General features: G+C 37.8%; 1 protein-coding gene across 1 annotated transcript; it reads left to right on the top strand.

Annotated features, from left to right (window-relative positions):
* Positions 1-126: 126 nt before the first annotated feature.
* Positions 127-16,728, top strand: LOC129282070 (monocarboxylate transporter 9-like). Its single transcript, XM_054918006.2, has 5 exons — positions 127-422; positions 1,921-2,555; positions 7,247-7,472; positions 12,282-12,425; positions 12,838-16,728. The coding sequence occupies exons 1-5, from the start codon at positions 179-181 to the stop codon at positions 13,068-13,070; spliced, it is 1,482 nt and encodes a 493-aa protein (XP_054773981.2). The 5' UTR covers positions 127-178; the 3' UTR covers positions 13,071-16,728.
* Positions 16,729-17,615: the final 887 nt, after the last annotated feature.

Genomic DNA, 17,615 nt, shown 5'->3' with positions numbered 1-17,615 from the left:
TTCATGGTCTGACCATGTGTATGTGTCTCTCTCTCCATATCCTCTCTCTCTACTTCACCACCCCCTTGCCCTTTAACACGTGACATCCTCCCTCTCATCCATTTTCTCCGTCTATCTCTTTACAGCATGGGTGGGGACCATTCCCATCGGGCTTTCGACGTCGTCGGGAATCTTCGTCATGCCGCTCATCTATCGCTTCAGTAACCGAGCCATCACCCTCGTTGGGATTATCCTTTGCTTCACGTCTTGCATGTTGACGTCGTTGATCCCGATCTTCCCTGTCATATACCTGACTTACAGCGTGCTCTATGGTGTCGGCTGTGCCTGTGCGTCACTGGCATCGATTGATCTTATACTCCGCTATTTCCCGGTTACCAACTGTGCGCGTGCCACTATGTTTGCCCTGATCGGCAGTAGTGCAGGTAAGTGTGTGTGAGAGGGTGCGTGAGGGGGTGTCCGTGTGTGGGTGTGCGGTCGACCCGATGCCTTTGCCTGATGCACAAACCATAGGGCACAAACCCGATGTGCGCGCGCGCATAATAATGTGTATGCATGTATTTCAGGTTTTACAGACGTGCATCAACTCAAGTATGATGCCTACTATGGAATCCTTGACTGTGACTGGCTGATGAGCCGTGTTGCCATGATAGTCGTCGTGTTGTCATTATAGTAATTCATGGAACGGGTCCCTGATGCCTAGACCAACCTATAACATCACCATCCGAGAGACGAGACCAGGGATTCGAACCTCGAACCTCTCCATCAGTTTGTAACTTCCCCAAAATGTAGCCTGGATTACCGGCGCATGCCACAACGCCCAGGGACCCATGACTTAAAGTTTAGCGATCTTGGGGTGCTTTCTACGATTGGTCACATTCGTTAAAGTCCACCCCAACAAAAAGTTAAATTGAATAAAAAGAGAAAAATCCAACAAGCATAACACTGAAAATTTCATAAAAATCGGATGTATAATAAGAAAGTTATGACATTTTAAAGTCTCACATAATTTCACAAAACAGTTATTTGCACATCCTGGTCGGTATGCAAATGAGGAAACTGATGATGTCATCCACTCACTATTTCTTTTGTATTTCATTATATGAAATATGAAATATTCTATTTTTTTCCTCATTGACAAGTGAAACAACATTTAATTCCTCCCTGAACATGTAGAATTAACACTGTTTTATACTATTGGTTCAGTCAATTTGGCCTTTATTGTCAAATCTATAAAAAAAATGAAATTTTATTGTATAAATGAAACAATAAAAAAATCAAAAGAAATAGTGAGTGAGGGACATTATCGACTGACTCATTTGCATGTCACTGAGTTGTGCATATCACTGTTTTGTGAAAAATAAACGAAACTTAAAAATGTCATAACTTTCTTATTTTACGCCCGATTTTGATGAAATTTTCATCATTATGCTAGTTTGATTTTTCTCTAGTTATTCAAATCAACGTTTTTTGGGATGGATTTGACCTTTAATGTTAGCATATTGCCCTATAATATTTGATTTATTATTATCATGGTAGGGCAATGACGTTTAACCGGGGGAACATGAACAGCTATCAACACGACTTCTTTTTCCATTCCATTTTCAGCATCTTTGACCGTGTTCCGATCGAGGGCTAATCATGACTATTATAATACAAAGCTTCTGGATATACATTATATCCAATAAAAACAAACTGCGAGCCATTCGTAGGCATTTAATAATTTTTCATTAGGTAATTGTCTTGAATAATAAACTTGAATCTCTGTTCTTGAGTAGGAGATAGATGCACACAGTCATATTCACGAAGACATTGGTTATGCATGTATAAACAGATAGATGCAAAGATATATGAACCATGATTTTTTTTAAGGAATTAGTAGTGTAAAATAATTATGTTCATTCTTAATTATCTTTTTACAAGGTATGTTGTGTATAGGACCTTTTACATATTTCCTCATCGAGCAATGGGGATGGAGGATCATGTGGCGTGTTGTAGGAGGTCTACTTCTTGTGGTTGGTGTCGTATCAGTTCTAGCTTTATGCCCCCCTTCCTCACCTATTTCAACATCTTCAAAGGAGGGCGATGATGAGAACAAGAATGAAGAAAGGACTGGCAACAAGGCCCACTCGATTCCAAACAGCACTCGGGAGAAGTCGGATGTAAACGATGACTGCACGAACCACCGGGAAAGGCCGAAGTATGCCCGACTCGATAATGATGATCAGACTGAGGATGGCAGCGCGAATAATGATGACAAATGTGAAGAATCTGGAGAAGAGAAAACGCCATTTTTAGAGGAGAATATTGCGGATGAAGAAAAGAAGGTGTTCTCTTCCCTGGCAAGAGACAGCTGTGACGCATGTGATAAATCAGATGTCCTGGACGCCGGAAATTTTCCTGCCCCTGATGTAGTGACGGTGGAGACTGAAGGGGAAGTTGAAGAATCCGTTAATTTTTGGACGAAGCACAGAGCAATTTTCTATCCGGATGTTTGGGTCCTTGGATGTTGCATCATGGGACTTGGGGTCATGAATTCATTTTTCTATATCAACATGGTAAGATTCATACACACGTGACGTGTTATTGTGGGGGGGGGGGGGGGCGTGTCATAAAAATAATGACTTGCAGTATGTTTATCCCATAGTTACCATATATCAGCAGTCGATCACGCACATGTACATCTCTATGGGCAGCCAAAAGGGCCATAATTAACAATCTAAAAAAAAACTCTCAGAAATAAATGTAGTACCTCAGAAATACATGTAGTCTTTCAAAAATAAGTGCAGTATCTCAGAAAAAAAATTGCCGTTTCTTAGAAATGAATTAACTTCCTCAGAAATAAAAGTAGTATCTCAGAAATATATCTCTGAAATGAATACATTACTTTGGACGAATAGTACATAAGTCAGAAATAAAAGTATTTAACCAGAAATTGATATTATTGAGAAATAAAGACAACTCATAAATAAATCTTGTCAATCAAAGATAAAAAGATTTTAGAAATATGAGACTCATTGAGAAAAAATATCGTATTGAAATAGCAGTATATTTTACAAAATAATGAATGTCATCGTTCAGAAATAGATAATCTCGCAAATAAAACAAAATAAGAAAACTCTAGAAATAAAGATAACTACAGAAATACAAGCATCCACAGAAATAAAGACAACCGCAGAATCATAAGTTTACGCGGAATCAAAACAATTCTTGGAAATAAACACAATCACAGATTTGCATGCATTTACAGGAATTTTTTTTTTATTTATTCTCGAATATTTATACAGAGTGGCCTGATCAGCATTAAAAAACATACGAAAAACATAGTAACAGGTCATTATGAGATACATAAAAAAGGAACAAATACAAAGTAAAATACGAAAATATATTACGAGTTACAGATGGCAAGATTATAAATACGCAAGATATTAACATTAAAAGCTGGTCTACCTCAGGGCCCTGTGATTATATATATACATGTATAGAATGAAAAATAAAAATGAAAGATCGTTAAAACATAAGGCAATGTATCACACAGTACTAATAAATTTAATTTTGGAATAAAAAAAACAAGCAGAAGACATATCGCATCATTGGAAATTTCATCACTAATATACATCGAGATAAAAAGAAAGAAAAACAAAACAAACAAAACACTACACGCTTTAATGTCTAAATAATAAGTGGGAAACACAGAAAGACAAGAAAAGAGCAGCAATCAAGATTAAGAGTACTAGGAACGGCACGGACAAGAGAATAGTGGGTGATAAGTGTATTGTATACTGATTAAAATGAAGGATATGATTTGTCTATTTGTGTTTAAGTTGGTATTTGAAAGAATGTACGGATTTTGAAAATCTTGTATGGTAAGGCAGCTGGTTCCAATTGAAAGAGCCTAGGAACAGAAAAGATTTTTGGTAAAAGGTCGTACGACATTTTGGCAATCTCAAGAGCAATTTGTCAGAACTACGTGTGGTTCTCGTAGAGACATCATCGACAAATGAAAGTCTATCGTATAAAATGGCGGGCGATAATTTGTTGACACACTTCTACATAAGAACACATGAGGCTCTATGGAGAACTTTGCTTAGAGAGGGCCAATCTAGTTCTTTAAACACGATTTCAGAACGTGTCATCCATGTGCGATTTGATATCAGATACGCTGCTCTTTTATGTAACCTGTTAAGCGTGTCGTAATTTCCTTCTGATCTCCCAAACCAAACATTAGAACAATAAAGGATATGGGGCATGACATATCCCCAATAAAGTTTGGAAAGTTGAGGTTGATTAAAATAATGTTTATTCCTGCGAATAATTCCAAGCTTACGTTTGATAAGGTTTGAAATTGAATTGGTATGTTGCTTAAAGTCAAGGCAATTATCAATTGTTACGCCCAAACACTTCACTTCATTTACACATTCTAGAGTACAGCCATGTATATTTATTGATATTTGTTGATTATGGGTAGTACTTAGTTTTTGTTTTGACCCTAATAGCATTACTTTTGTTTTATTATAGTTTAAGATCAGTTTGTTATTTCTTATCCATGAATAGGTCTCGTATAGTGCCTGGGTTAGATTGGTTTCGACCTCTGCTTTAGTCTTACCAGATACTGAAATAGTAGTGTCATCTGCGTACATATATACTGAGGCACTAGTAACATGATTCGATAAGTCGTTGATAAATAGTGAGAACAGAACCGGGGCAAGAATTGAGCCCTGAGGAACACCTACATTAATTTCTTTCGTAGAAGACTTTTCATTACCAAAAGAAACGAATTGTCTGCGGTTTTCTAAGTACGATTCAAACCATTTTAAACACGATCGAGAGCAGCCACATGATTTAAGTTTTCTGAGGAGAAGCGAATGGTCTACTGTGTCGAAAGCACGACGTAAGTCAATGAATGCAACACCGTTCAGTCTCCCACCATCCACTTGCTTCGACCAATCATCAACCATACAAAGTAGTGCTGTCTCGCATGAATGATTAGGCCTAAAGCCAAACTGATTAGGAGACAATATTTCTTGTTGAAGAAGATGTTTTAGAAGGCTTGAACTTACAGCTCTTTCAATGATCTTGGAGAGCACAGGTAAAATAGCTATCGGTCTATAATTCTGAACAAATGCTTTATCACCTGATTTGGGAATTGGTTGAATTCTAGCAGTTTTCCATTCGGTTGGAAACAGTCCTTCATTTAATGATAGGTTCAAGATATAAACAAGCGTGGACAAAACGATAGGGACGGTAATTAAAAGTTTTAACAGTTTTACAGACAAGTTATCATGTCCAGTAGCTTTCTTGCACGAGAGATTATTTATAGTTTTTACCACAAAGTCGTGGGTAATCAATGGAGCATTATATTCTACGTTTTCGTCTACAGAGTTACAAACATCAGTGCGAACATCATATTGAGATGTCGAAGAAAATATAGAGAATATATGTTATCACAAAAATAATTTATTTCTGAGAGAGTCTGAGAGACTGCATTTATTTCTGAAAGACTACATGTATTTCTGAGATACTACATTTATTTATGAGAGTTTCTTTATTTTTGAGATTGTTAACTTTGGCCCTTTTAGCTGCCCATACTTCTCAGCAAATCAAAGCCGTATTTCTTAAACAAGTGCACACCTATAGTAACGAAAAATGCATATACAGCATTTACATTTATTTGAATGAAGGATAAAAGAGCATTGTCGACTAAATACCTTGCTCAATGGCATAGGTGCCGTGGCCGAGGATCGAACCGCGGACTTTCAAGAGTCTAGTCAGTCTAGACCACTCGGCCAAGGTACCTATGATTGCCGTCAGACGAGAATGTTGATGAACGCTCACCTGGGGCCCGTAACACAAAGCTTAGCAATGATCGTAGAACATTTTTCTACGATTGATTCCATTGGCTACAAAGTACAATCAATCGTTAAAATCAAGCGTACGATTAATTGCTAACCTTTGTGTTACGGGACCCTGGTAACCACTAGCGTACCTAAGGGGGGGGGGGCAGACTGCCCCCTGACGAGTCACAACTCATGCAGGGGACGTATCCCTACCCCCCCTGATGGGTTACAACTGATACAGGGGACGTGCCCCCCCCCCCTTTGAGAAGCCAAATTGAAGACCTTTTTTTCTTTTTTTTTGCTTGTAAAATTTTTTCTGGTAAGGAATCCTTTTTTTTGGTTGAAGACTTTTTTTTTTGCTTGTCAAAATTTTTCGCGGACGAAATATCCTTAAAAAAAATTGCCCTCCTTCTGCAAAATCCTAGGTACGCCGGTGCTGGTAACCTTGTTGTTTAATAATCATCGTCTAATGAAATGGATCTCAATCATTAAACCTGTACAAACGTACAAAAAATACCATTTGATAGTACTTATTGGCACGGTCAGCCCCTTCCCACTTTCCAAACCATTTCACTGCACCTATATTAGACAGTGTAACTTCAACTGTGTTGTGAAAAATGGGCGAAACGGTAATATATTTTCCTGATTATTCAAATAAACTTTTTTTTTTGCATGGATAATTGAACTTGCCGTTTAGTTTTTGTATTGTCGTGTGTATTTCGCAGCATTTTTGCTTGTGCAGTTGTGACCGCTTGGTTCCAGTGGGCAATGTGTAAAACAAATTGAAGAAGAAGGTCATGAATGACTGATATTTGAGTTGTCATGGATATGTTTTACTTTTGCCTAAGAGATGTTTAAAGATATTAGGCCTATATCATTTATTTCATTTTGCTTCTTGTAAATAAACTAAAGATTTTGAGATGAACAATAATCAGTCAGAAGGTAAAAAAATGTACATGCAATTGATAATTGGATGGGTATTGCGAATCCTATTTCCTGATTGTCATTTTATCCTAATCATTTATCAGATAGGCATTAATATCTTATTTGTATGGTATGAACGATAAATAACAAATCATTATCACGCTTCAATACCTCTCTATGGTGGTGATTTTTTCTACCTGATTGCTAAGAAAGCATGGATGCTTGTGAGTAAGCACCAGAGGACCGACGGCTTAAGATCCTCTCCTAGGGACCTTTAATGAGGATTTAAATGCCTTATACCAAGGGGCACTAACTCACCAAGTGGGAATGAAACCTGGGTCACCGGAATACGAATCTCCCGCTCTTCCGACTAAGCGCGGTAAATGAATAAATCTATGAAGCATTGAATGTTTGCCCGTTTTTTGTATGTTTGGTAAATCTATTTGTTCTGTATCTTTGATATTTCCTTTTTATTTCGATCCTTCCAGGGCGACTACCTGCTCTCTGTTGGGTTTGAGAAACGAGTGGTTCCCTGGGTCGTAACAACTCTCGGCGTCACAGAAATGGCGGGAAAATGTTTGCTTGGTGTTATTTCTGACCGTCTGCCATTCCCAAAGATATTTCTCTATCTTGTAGGGAGCCTCACAGGGATCGGCTGCATGATATGTCTACTCGTCGTCCAATCTGTCGTGTTGTTGATATTATTATCGGTTGGTAAGAACGGATTCATTTTTTTAATTCAATTCAATTATCTATTTAATTTCTATTCAAACATAATACAAAGTAATGTAAACCAGACACAAATTTAAGGATTGACAATGTAAAAAAGCCGTATAAAATAATGCATATATGGGAATGAGGGTCCACTAAAAGCAATGCTTGTATAGTGTGGATCCCCATTGAAAATATAGAGATAATTGGTTACTCTATAAGATACATGCATATATGATAATTCAAATTCAAATTCAAATTCAAATTCATTTATTTCACTTCCATCAAACAAAAACAAATTGTATACCATATATAAAACATAAATATTTGTATCCGTTGCAAACAAAATTAATTATACATATGTAGTGAAAAAAAAAAACACTTAGACGATTTGGGCAACACATTGTAGGTTTTAAATATATATACTATTTTTCAATAGAAATTAAATTAAGATGGAAATGGAGGGACCCACTAAAAAGCAATGCTTGTACAATGTGGGCCCCTCAAGAAATAGATAACACAACAAATAACAAAATAACAAAGTATAAATACAGATAATCAAATGAGAAAAGAATGAATAAATGAGAGGGAAATACTCACAAAATAAATACAAAGTAATAAAAAATATACAGTTTGGTGAAGGACAAAACAACCCGTCCTAAAAATATCTACCCTTCCCACCCCCCCCCCCCAGAAAATAAAGAAAATAAAAAGAGAGGAAGGAATTAAAAAAAGAAAGGTAGGGATCGGACTGACGTTCAGTCACATAAAGAGTGAATAAATTTCAAAGAGTTTTCTTCTTTCACTGACACAAGTGGGTGTCACGAGAGCACCGTCTTACAAAGAGTTGCAATTGATCCGATCAACCACACATGGATGGCCAGCAACATCAACATCTAAAATACAAATTTGTTCAAAATATTTTCTAGATATGATGCATATTCATACATTCATTGTTCTCTTGAAGATCCAGTGTGATTATGTTTGTTAACTAAGGAGATTATATAAATAGAATTTAAATAGAATAGAATTTGGTATGGATGGATTTCCATACAGTTAAGATTGATTGGATCAATCGTAAATATTTGTAAGATGGGGCCCTGATTTTACGCCCGATAGATTGAAAATAAAATCACGAAACAGTGTAAAAGTAACAACAGAAGGTGTTGTAATACGGTGTTGAACTATCACATAAAATTAACACCGGAGTGTGTAATATTAATAATAATCCGCTTTTAGCGCTTAATACATCGGAACGACGTGTCTAAGCGCTTTACAGATATATTATTACCCCGGTCATCGGATTCAATCAGCCATTCTAGCACACAATGTGTGCACATCCTCCACTCCCTGGGGAGTATTCCAGTCAGTCGCCGGTGAGGCACACACAGTACAATGTAATGACTGGTGTGACACAGTGTAATGACTGGTGTGGTGCTTTATGTACAGCAATCAACGCCACTGTTTTGCAGTGTAGAGGGAAACTCATGTTACCCCCCCCCCTTCAGATGATCACCTGTACCGCAGTAGCGTTCTAACATTCCGGGGTAATAAAAAGGAGTATAATTAAGGGTTCATAGTTCGGGGGGGGGGGGGCTGAAAAATCCTTTAATATGGGTTCTTTTAGCGTTTTGGTTATATTCGCAGTTTGAAATCTTCCCAGAAGAAATCTGAAACCTATAGCGGTAATTCTGAAAGATTTCCCTCCAAATATCTGTAGGGGTATGATTTTGCTGACTCTCCCTTTGTAAATGCCGGGGGAGGGGGGGGGGGGGTCAAATCTAACATATCTCCATTCTCAAAAAGTATGTTTCTAATAATTTTGAATAAACACAAAAATATGGTTGAGTGTGAGAGAGGCAGGTTGGGGGCAGGGGCGGAAATCTCTCCCAAAAGGTAGGGGGGACACAGGGGCGGATCGAGCCTTCGCCAATAGGGGGGGGGGGCGGAAATTTGTTTCAGCCATATTTTCCCGATTGGCAGCTCGAAGATGATTTTTGTTTGTTTCTTTGAAGGGGTAGTCCTCATTAGTCACTTCTTAGCTTTATTCTTATAAATTAATATATAATATCATAATTCTTATTTATATGATGCGAGCGCGAAGCGCGAGCTAATTTTTTTGGAAATTTTCCTAAAATTTGAACTGATTCTGGGCAATGTTTGTTATCCTGAAAAAGATGTGTATGCAACTTAATAATTACTACGAACGCAAAGCGCGAGCAGAAATGAACTGATGGAAAAGATACCTGTTAAAGTAGCATTTAGCAATCAAATAATGCGAGCGCTAGGCGCGAGCTAATTTTTTTTGGACATTTCACCTAAAGAATAGAAATTCTAAGCACTCTTTGTAACTCAAGCAGAATAGGTATATAAGTAAACAATTAATGCGAGCGCGAAGCGCGAGCGGAAAATTTCGAGATTTAGTCCTGTAATATTTACTGAACGAGACACTCTATACATGTTTTGTGAATCCTGAAAAGGATGAGTATTAATAATGCGAGCGCGAGCAGAAAATTTTTATATACGTTTTGAACTGGTACCTGTTGAAAAGGTACTTGTTAAGGACTGCTTGCATTTAGCCATGAAGGCGTTACATATTTCAACAATCAAAAAATGCGAGCGCGAAGCGCGAGCTGAAAAATTTTGAACTTTCTAAAGAAAGAATGGAAAATTTTAATCAGTTTTTGTAATCGTGAACAGGATAGCTATATAATTTAACGCTTGGTGCGTGCGCGAAGCGCGAGCAGAATTTTTTTCGAGATTTAGACCTAAGAATGGGCCAATCTGTTCATGTTTTGTAAATCATCAAAAGGATGAGTAATATGGGGTCTTCCTACAATAATAATGCGAGCACAAAGCGCGAGCAGAAAATTTTTGATATTGTGATCTGAAACTGGATAATGATTTAAATTAGAGAACAAATTGAGTATCTGAATAAACATGCGCGAGCGTGTTTCACATTTAGACCTAGAATCTAGGCATTCTAAATACAACTTTAATCATGAAAATCATAAGACTTTGATATTCCGATCTGAAAAAAAAGTCAATTTCAGCTTTATATTTCAAGCCCTTTGTAGAAAAATTGTAAGGTGGATATGGATCGCACTTTATAAAAAAGAGCTGATATTATTATTACTTTGAGTTTTGACATAGGACCGGGACATTCTTACGACATGTCATCATATGAAAATGATGACTATCTTCCTATTCCTCTTGCTAAGCGCGAGATGAAACAAAAGGGACAATTTGATTATTAAATTAATATCATATTTATTAATGCCTTATGAGGGTGCGAAATCTGATCATGGCATAAAAATTGGACATTTCACTTTTGTGATTATGAATAGGATGCATCAGTTAATATATTTTTAACCATTAATGCGAGCGCAAATCGCGAGCTAAAATTTTTGATAAACTGTCATGAAAAGGGGATTTTAAGTAGTTTGTTGTATAATCAATATTGAAACATTTATATAACTCGCCAATCAAAATGCGAGCGTGCAGCGCGCTAGCTGATACGTCTTGACAATCAGACCTGAAAAGGGATATTTTGAAAACTTTATGGAATACACGAAAATAATAGGTACATGATAAATCAAAATTTGCGAGCGCGCAGCGCAAGCAGCAAATGTTAACATTCAGACCATAAAACTGACATTTTTACAGAGCACTTTTTAAAAACCAATTTGTAAATTACACAAAATAATGAAAGTTCGATTTCCGAGGTGAAATATATTTGTATATTGACTTCCAAACTTGATATTCGAACTCCATATTGACCAAGATATGTAAATCACCGCACAGGCAATGCGAGCGCGAAAATTCTATATAGTGGCACGAAAGATTATTTTTATTTTCCAAGACTTCCCCTCATCTTATTTTATGCACTCGTCGTCCTTCTCCAATTTTTTTCCTCTCTTTTCCCTCCTTTTTCCTTCTTTCTTTCCTTTTTTCTTTTTTTGCTCCGCCAAGAGGGGGGGGGGGCGGGCCCCTCGGTCCCTGGATCCGCCTATGGGGACAAGGGGCGGGAAAATTTGACAAGCAAAAAAAAGGTTATCATCGCCAAAGTAAGGTCATATCTCGTCCCAAAATACATGTTTTATTTCGATTTAGAATGATGTATTTCTTACCATCATAAAAGACCAAAAATAGTAGGGGGGACATTTGATATTGTGTCCCCCCTACTATTTTGAGTAGGGGGGACACGTCCCCCCTGTCCCCCCTGGGATTTCCGCCCATGGTTGGGGGGATGTCGTGTTATTGAAAAGATAAAAAAGTTTGACCCGGGGCATTTCCCCCCTGATCCCCTTTACACACAATCCTCATAAACAATAGTAAAAAAACGATATTAGGATATGCGGAACCTTCTTTAAATTATGATTTTCTAGTTATTATGAAAGGTTGCAATTCTCGCAATGTACAGCTTGAGAGCAGTTCATCCCTGGATCAAAGAAAGAATAAAGACAACGGAGGTAGGATGTACCTCGCTAGCGGTGTCAATAATGGAAATGAAATAATTTGTTTCATCATTGTAGGGTTGAGGCATTTTTGAAAATTATAATTTTATTGCATTTGAAATTATCACAATCTATCACTTCCACGGTGATGCGAATATCTTATTCTTTTCATAGCTAATTCGGTTTGGAAAGAAAAAATATTTTGTCTCATATCCCCAAATTTCCCCCACCGGTAATTATTCCCTTCATGTTTGCTTTCTCTTTATTTGAGCAACCCCATAGATAAATAAGAAAGAATATAATTTGATTAAGAATCAGTTCAATTAATCAAATAATTTTTTTTCTTTTGTGATAGTAATTGGAATGGTTGTCATGACAATTGCTGATGTTCTCTCCTACTCCATCTGCAACCAAGTTTTCCGTAACGAGGATGCCATCCATACTTGGACCGTTGTCATGGTGATGCAAGGTATTGGCTTCATGGTGGCGGCCGTCTTTGGTAAGTTGAACCTGTAAGAATTGTTTTTTTTTAAGACTGGAAATATTACCTAAATCTTAACTAGGCCGGGGGTGGGCGGGGTGGGGTCTCCCAGGCACCCCTTCGACGCTTCTCGCAATATGTCTTAATCCGTAATATATGTCTGACCTAGCATAATCAGTGTGCCTATTTCATGCGCATATCGCTCGATGGTTGAAATCCCTCCGTTTGGCGTCATATATGTAATTAGCCCGTTTTGATGAAAATTGAAAAGTTTGATATCTAAGCTTCGTTCAGTGAAGAAGAATGTAGACAAGACTTCATTCCATTCCGTGTATTTCGCTACGTCCTAGATAAATATATAAAAAATGATGAAATTTACAGTTTGTATACACAAATATATTTATAAATATTATGTATTGTTACTTTACAGGGGAAAGTATCGATAAAACCGGATCATATAACAAGGCCATTTATACGAGCGTGGGGATGTACGCCGTCTGCGCTCTTCTTTGTGTGGCGGTACCAATCTACCAAAAGATATTTGCACGTCATCGTTTCGTCATGTTCGAACACCAAGCCAAATGTCGACGCTTAAAGAAGGGCACGCCGGCCACCACCGTGACGGTCAAGATGGCGGAAGAGACGGCAGCTTCTGCAGTTTGACACAGAAGTGGTGATTTTCGATAATCATGAGATCTGGCAACTGAGAATGGCAACTACCATGGTAACAGGGGTCAGCAGCCAATCAGAATCAAGGTTTCCATGGTAGTTGCCATAATGGCAAAGTTACAACAGTTGCAAGTCCTTTATGAAACGGGCCCCAGGTGGTGTTGACGGAAAACTAACACGTATAGTGAAAACAAACAAAAGTTACATTCCAATAATTAATACCAGCTATTCTATGCAGGTGACGGGTATTTCGCACGATTATAAGAGAATTTTCGCAATTGTAACGAAGACGGAATCTGGAACATATTAATGGCTTTGAAAATGCCTGTCAAATCACAATGAGAAGCTGAGAGGTTTTTGTCGAAAATTGATGAACCGGGACAGCAGACTGTCCCAAGATTCGGGGCTGACGAAAATTGCAAATGAAATTTTGTCATTTGTCACGGACAACACTGCTGTTTTAATTCACTGATTTTCGACAAATGCTGTTTTGTCATCGAAGGGCATTTGACAATAGATTCTCAACGTTCCAGAAAGCGTCTGTATAGGTTGCGAAAACTCCCTAATGCTTAAAAAGCCACGGCAACGAAACCTTCTACTATCAACCGATGGTATGCCCTTGTTGGTCAGGCACCGTAACACAAAATGTTAGCGATTAACCCTAACAGGGCTGGGGTCATCATGCCCACCCCCCCCCCCGTCGACGCTTCGCGCGATATTTCCGAAACGCATGATCATGATGATAGCGCCGCAAAATTCTCGCGCAACTTTTGAGACCAAATTCGCGACATACGGGTATAGCATCGCGACGTCACGTGACATTTTACGAGACAATGTCATGCCAAAAATGGCTCATTTTTATACTTTGTGTACAAAGCCAAGGGAGATGAAATTCATAAAAGGGGGATTATTTTTCGTTCTAATTGGTCTGCTTAATTGATTTAGGGTTTAATTTAGTTGTTAATGGTCTGTAATCATTTCCATTGAAGAAAAACAATGAAAAACAAAAAATAAAAAACGAAGAAATACATATGAAATTCTAAAAACAAGGAAATACATGAGGAAAAAATTAGCTTTCTCAATTTTTCTTTGTGGAAACCTTTAAGTTAGATTGCAAAGATGACATCTGGAAAAAAGAAGACAATTTGAAGTGAAATTGGGTGTTAAATATGCAAATTATTTTTTTTTGCGAATTAATTTGCATATTTTATTCCTGATAGATAAAAAGTAATTATTTTCAGATTTTTTTTTAATACTGGCTTGTAGTTTATGTGGTAAAGAATGTGCGCGCCGAATTTCGGCGCGATCGCGCAAACGGCGGCCGAGATCAGAAGTGAGGGGGGGGGGGGATCATGCCCCCCGTCCTGAATACATCTCAAATAGCCCAGTCCTTTTAGGGTTAATCTCTGAATGAAATGGCCTATGAAGATCATTGTTGCATGCGCATTTTGTTAGTACGCTGACTAGAAACCAATCAGAATTGTTCTTTCAAATTAGCGATTTGTCGCTAAGCTTTGTGTTACTGGGCCCTGGAGCCGGTTCACCGGTAAGACTGTAGTATCACCAAACTACCGGTCACCCTTTATCGGATTTGTAATCATATACAGATAATAAATGTTTATGAGTGCAATAGACAGAATGCTTCATGATGTAAAAGATGAAATTATATATTCAATGACGCGTAGCCGAGTTGAATGGATCATTAATTTCATCTTTCACCGAATGAAGTATTCTGTCCATTGCACGAATGAAAAGAACATTCATTATTTGGTTTATATGACCCCTAAAAATAGATTATTTTCCATATGAAATTTATTAATTTCGATGCAAAATATGTTCCGTCAGTTGATTGTCGCGTACATACAACATGCGTGCTGCAAACACCTTACTTGTAGTGCCTGCAGCGGTGCACGCGTGCAATGGACAAAATCGTATGGATCCAAAATTGCACGATGATGAATGGATCTAATATTGCCCGGTTGATGACGTCATTGTAAAATGGGCTGAATGATCGATATCAAACAACCAATCAAATGACAAGGATCTATCTGGGTGTCATATAATATAAAATGATATATTCAACGACCGACGCGTAGCCGAGTTGAATGGATCATTCATTTCATCTTTCACCGATTAAGTATTCTGTCCATTGCACGAATGAAAAGAACATTCATTATTTGGTTTATATGACACCCATAAATAGATACTTTTTCATATGAAATTTGTGAATTTCGATGTAAATATGCTCATGCTGTGCGAGCTCGGTCTGTTTATGCGCGCTGCAAACACGAGTGGTGCCTGCAGTCTGGGTGCGCGCGTGCAATGGACAAAATCGTATGGAATTAATCATAGATCCTAAATTGCACGATGAATGGATCTAAAATTGCACGGTTGATGACGTCATTGTAAAATGGGCTGAATGATCGATATCGACCAACCAATCAAATAACAAGAATCTATCTAGGTGTCATATGATGATCTATTAAAGCATCAAAACATTCTAGGCAGTCAAAGGCTGAATTACAAATGTTTAACAAGGTAAAAAGTTTCACATATAAATTAGGTAGAACAGTATACGATTTAAATAATTATAACCATAGGCACAGTAATTGAGTTAGATTGTTCGGCATTGGGGCATTGGATTAAATGGAGTAAATAAAACGGTATAAAGATTTTTTTAAGGCGCTTTGCAAAGCTCAGTCCTCAAATATTTTGATTCCCATCAACTATAGTAAAAATTAATCTTTGTAGATTTAAAATCCTGGTGCTAACTATCACACCGATGCAAAATTTTGTTGAAATTTGATTATGCCTCGTTGGGTCCCACTGTCGTGCAATCCGATACGAACGCCACGGGAGCGGGTGTGTTAAATAATTTGTCTGCTACCATTTTTACCTCTGCAATATTACCTCGGACATTATTACCAGTGCCATTTTTACCTCTTCATTTTTGCTCCGAACTTTCGTGTATGTCATGTGTGTGCATGCTTGTGAATTCTTGTTTTCATTTACGAAATATTATCATAGCTATATTTCAATCAATTAATTCGAGCGCAAATCTTGACAAACATTGATGAAAAGATTTTGAGTTGTTAAAGAATTAATATATAGGTATATACATAACTCACCAATCAAATTGCGAGCGCGCAGCGCTCGCTGCGCTGATAGGCCTACGTTTTGACAATCAAACCTGAAAAGGGATATTTTGAGAAATATACGAAGACAATATGTACTTGGCAAATCAAATAATGCAAGCGCGTAGCGCGTGCAGAAAATGTTCAAATTTAGACCATAAAACGGGCATTTTACAGAGCATTTAAAAAAAAATCAAGTGGTAAATCAAACGAAATAATGAAAGCTCGATGTCCGAGCTTAATCTTGTTTGTGTATTGACTTCAAAACTTCATTTTAAGCTTTATATCAGCCAATTGAGCAAGATATGTATCTCATAGAACAGGCAATGCGAGCGCGAAGCGCGAGCGAAAATTTTATTTAGTGACATGAAAGATTTTTTTCTTTCATTTTCTAAGTCTTCCCCTCACCTTATTGTATTCACTTGCTTCCTCTTATTGTTCCTCTTTTCTTTTCTTTTCCTTCTCCCTTCCCCCTTCTTTTTTGTCTCCCCCTTTTTTTCTTTTTTGCTCCACCAATAGGGGGGGGGGGGGGCTGGAGCCGCCTTTGCTAAAGAAACTTGTTTCACAAGCTTTGCTTTTACAAGGTTTCCTCCACATGACAGCTTTTAAGTTACATGATCATTGACAATTTATTATTCAACTGCTTTCACGAATGTATTGTATTGTTTTCAATAACAAGTATCCTCACAACAGCAGGTGGTGCTACTCTCACCCCCAAAAACAGCCAAAACTTATTTCAACCACATACCAATCATAAATGGAGAATGTTTTACTCAGTGGCGTAACAGGCGGGGGGGGGGGGGCAGGGGGGGCAAGTTGCCCCCCCTGGCGGATTTCACCGGGAAAATATAAAAAAAACGGGAAAAAAAGAAAAGGGAGGGAGAAAGAAAGGGAAAGGGGAAGGAAAGGGGAAAAGGAAAGGAGGAAAAGGAAAGGGAAAAGGAAAGGGAAAGGGAAAAGAAAAAGTGAAAAGAAAACGAAGAAAATATATTTTGAATGAAAAAGGAAGGAAAGCGGGAAAATGAACGAAAGAACATTTGAGAAAGAACAAATCATTCCGAAATAGGCCTATGTTATGCAATAGCATGATGGGAAATAAATTAAAAGATGACAAAGAGGCAAACAATAACGGGAAATGAAGGTAGAATGTAATTAGTCAAAAGCTAAATTGGAAAACAAAGAAAAGGGACAAGAAAAAAAACTTAATAACATGACCGGGCTGCCGAGGATAGAAAATAAAGAGCGGGAAGAAAGATGGACTGCATACAACATTGTGCTATAAGCTTGCGAAATTCAGTATGCAAATAAGCTACCGGGGCTTTGCCCCAGACCCCACGCAGTAGGGGCTCTTCATCTATAACCTTCAAATGGCTCTATAACGCCCCCCTGTAGGGACCCTTCCTAC

The sequence above is a fragment of the Lytechinus pictus genome, chromosome 18 (assembly GCF_037042905.1).
Source record: "Lytechinus pictus isolate F3 Inbred chromosome 18, Lp3.0, whole genome shotgun sequence".
NCBI classification, from domain to species: Eukaryota; Metazoa; Echinodermata; class Echinoidea; order Temnopleuroida; family Toxopneustidae; genus Lytechinus; species Lytechinus pictus.
Note: the sequence above shows the minus strand (reverse complement) of the source record. Positions and strands in the feature narration are given on the sequence as shown.

What these genes read in the sequence shown, in the direction of transcription:
- LOC129282070 (XM_054918006.2), top strand. Translation starts at nt 179, where the DNA reads ATGCCGCTCATCTATCGCTTCAGTAACCGAGCCATCACCCTCGTTGGG. An exon ending in CCTGATCGGCAGTAGTGCAG is followed by an intron (nt 423 to 1,920) that starts GTAAGTGTGTGT and finishes TCTTTTTACAAG; the next exon opens with GTATGTTGTGTATAGGACCT. An exon ending in CATGGTGGCGGCCGTCTTTG is followed by an intron (nt 12,426 to 12,837) that starts GTAAGTTGAACC and finishes GTTACTTTACAG; the next exon opens with GGGAAAGTATCGATAAAACC.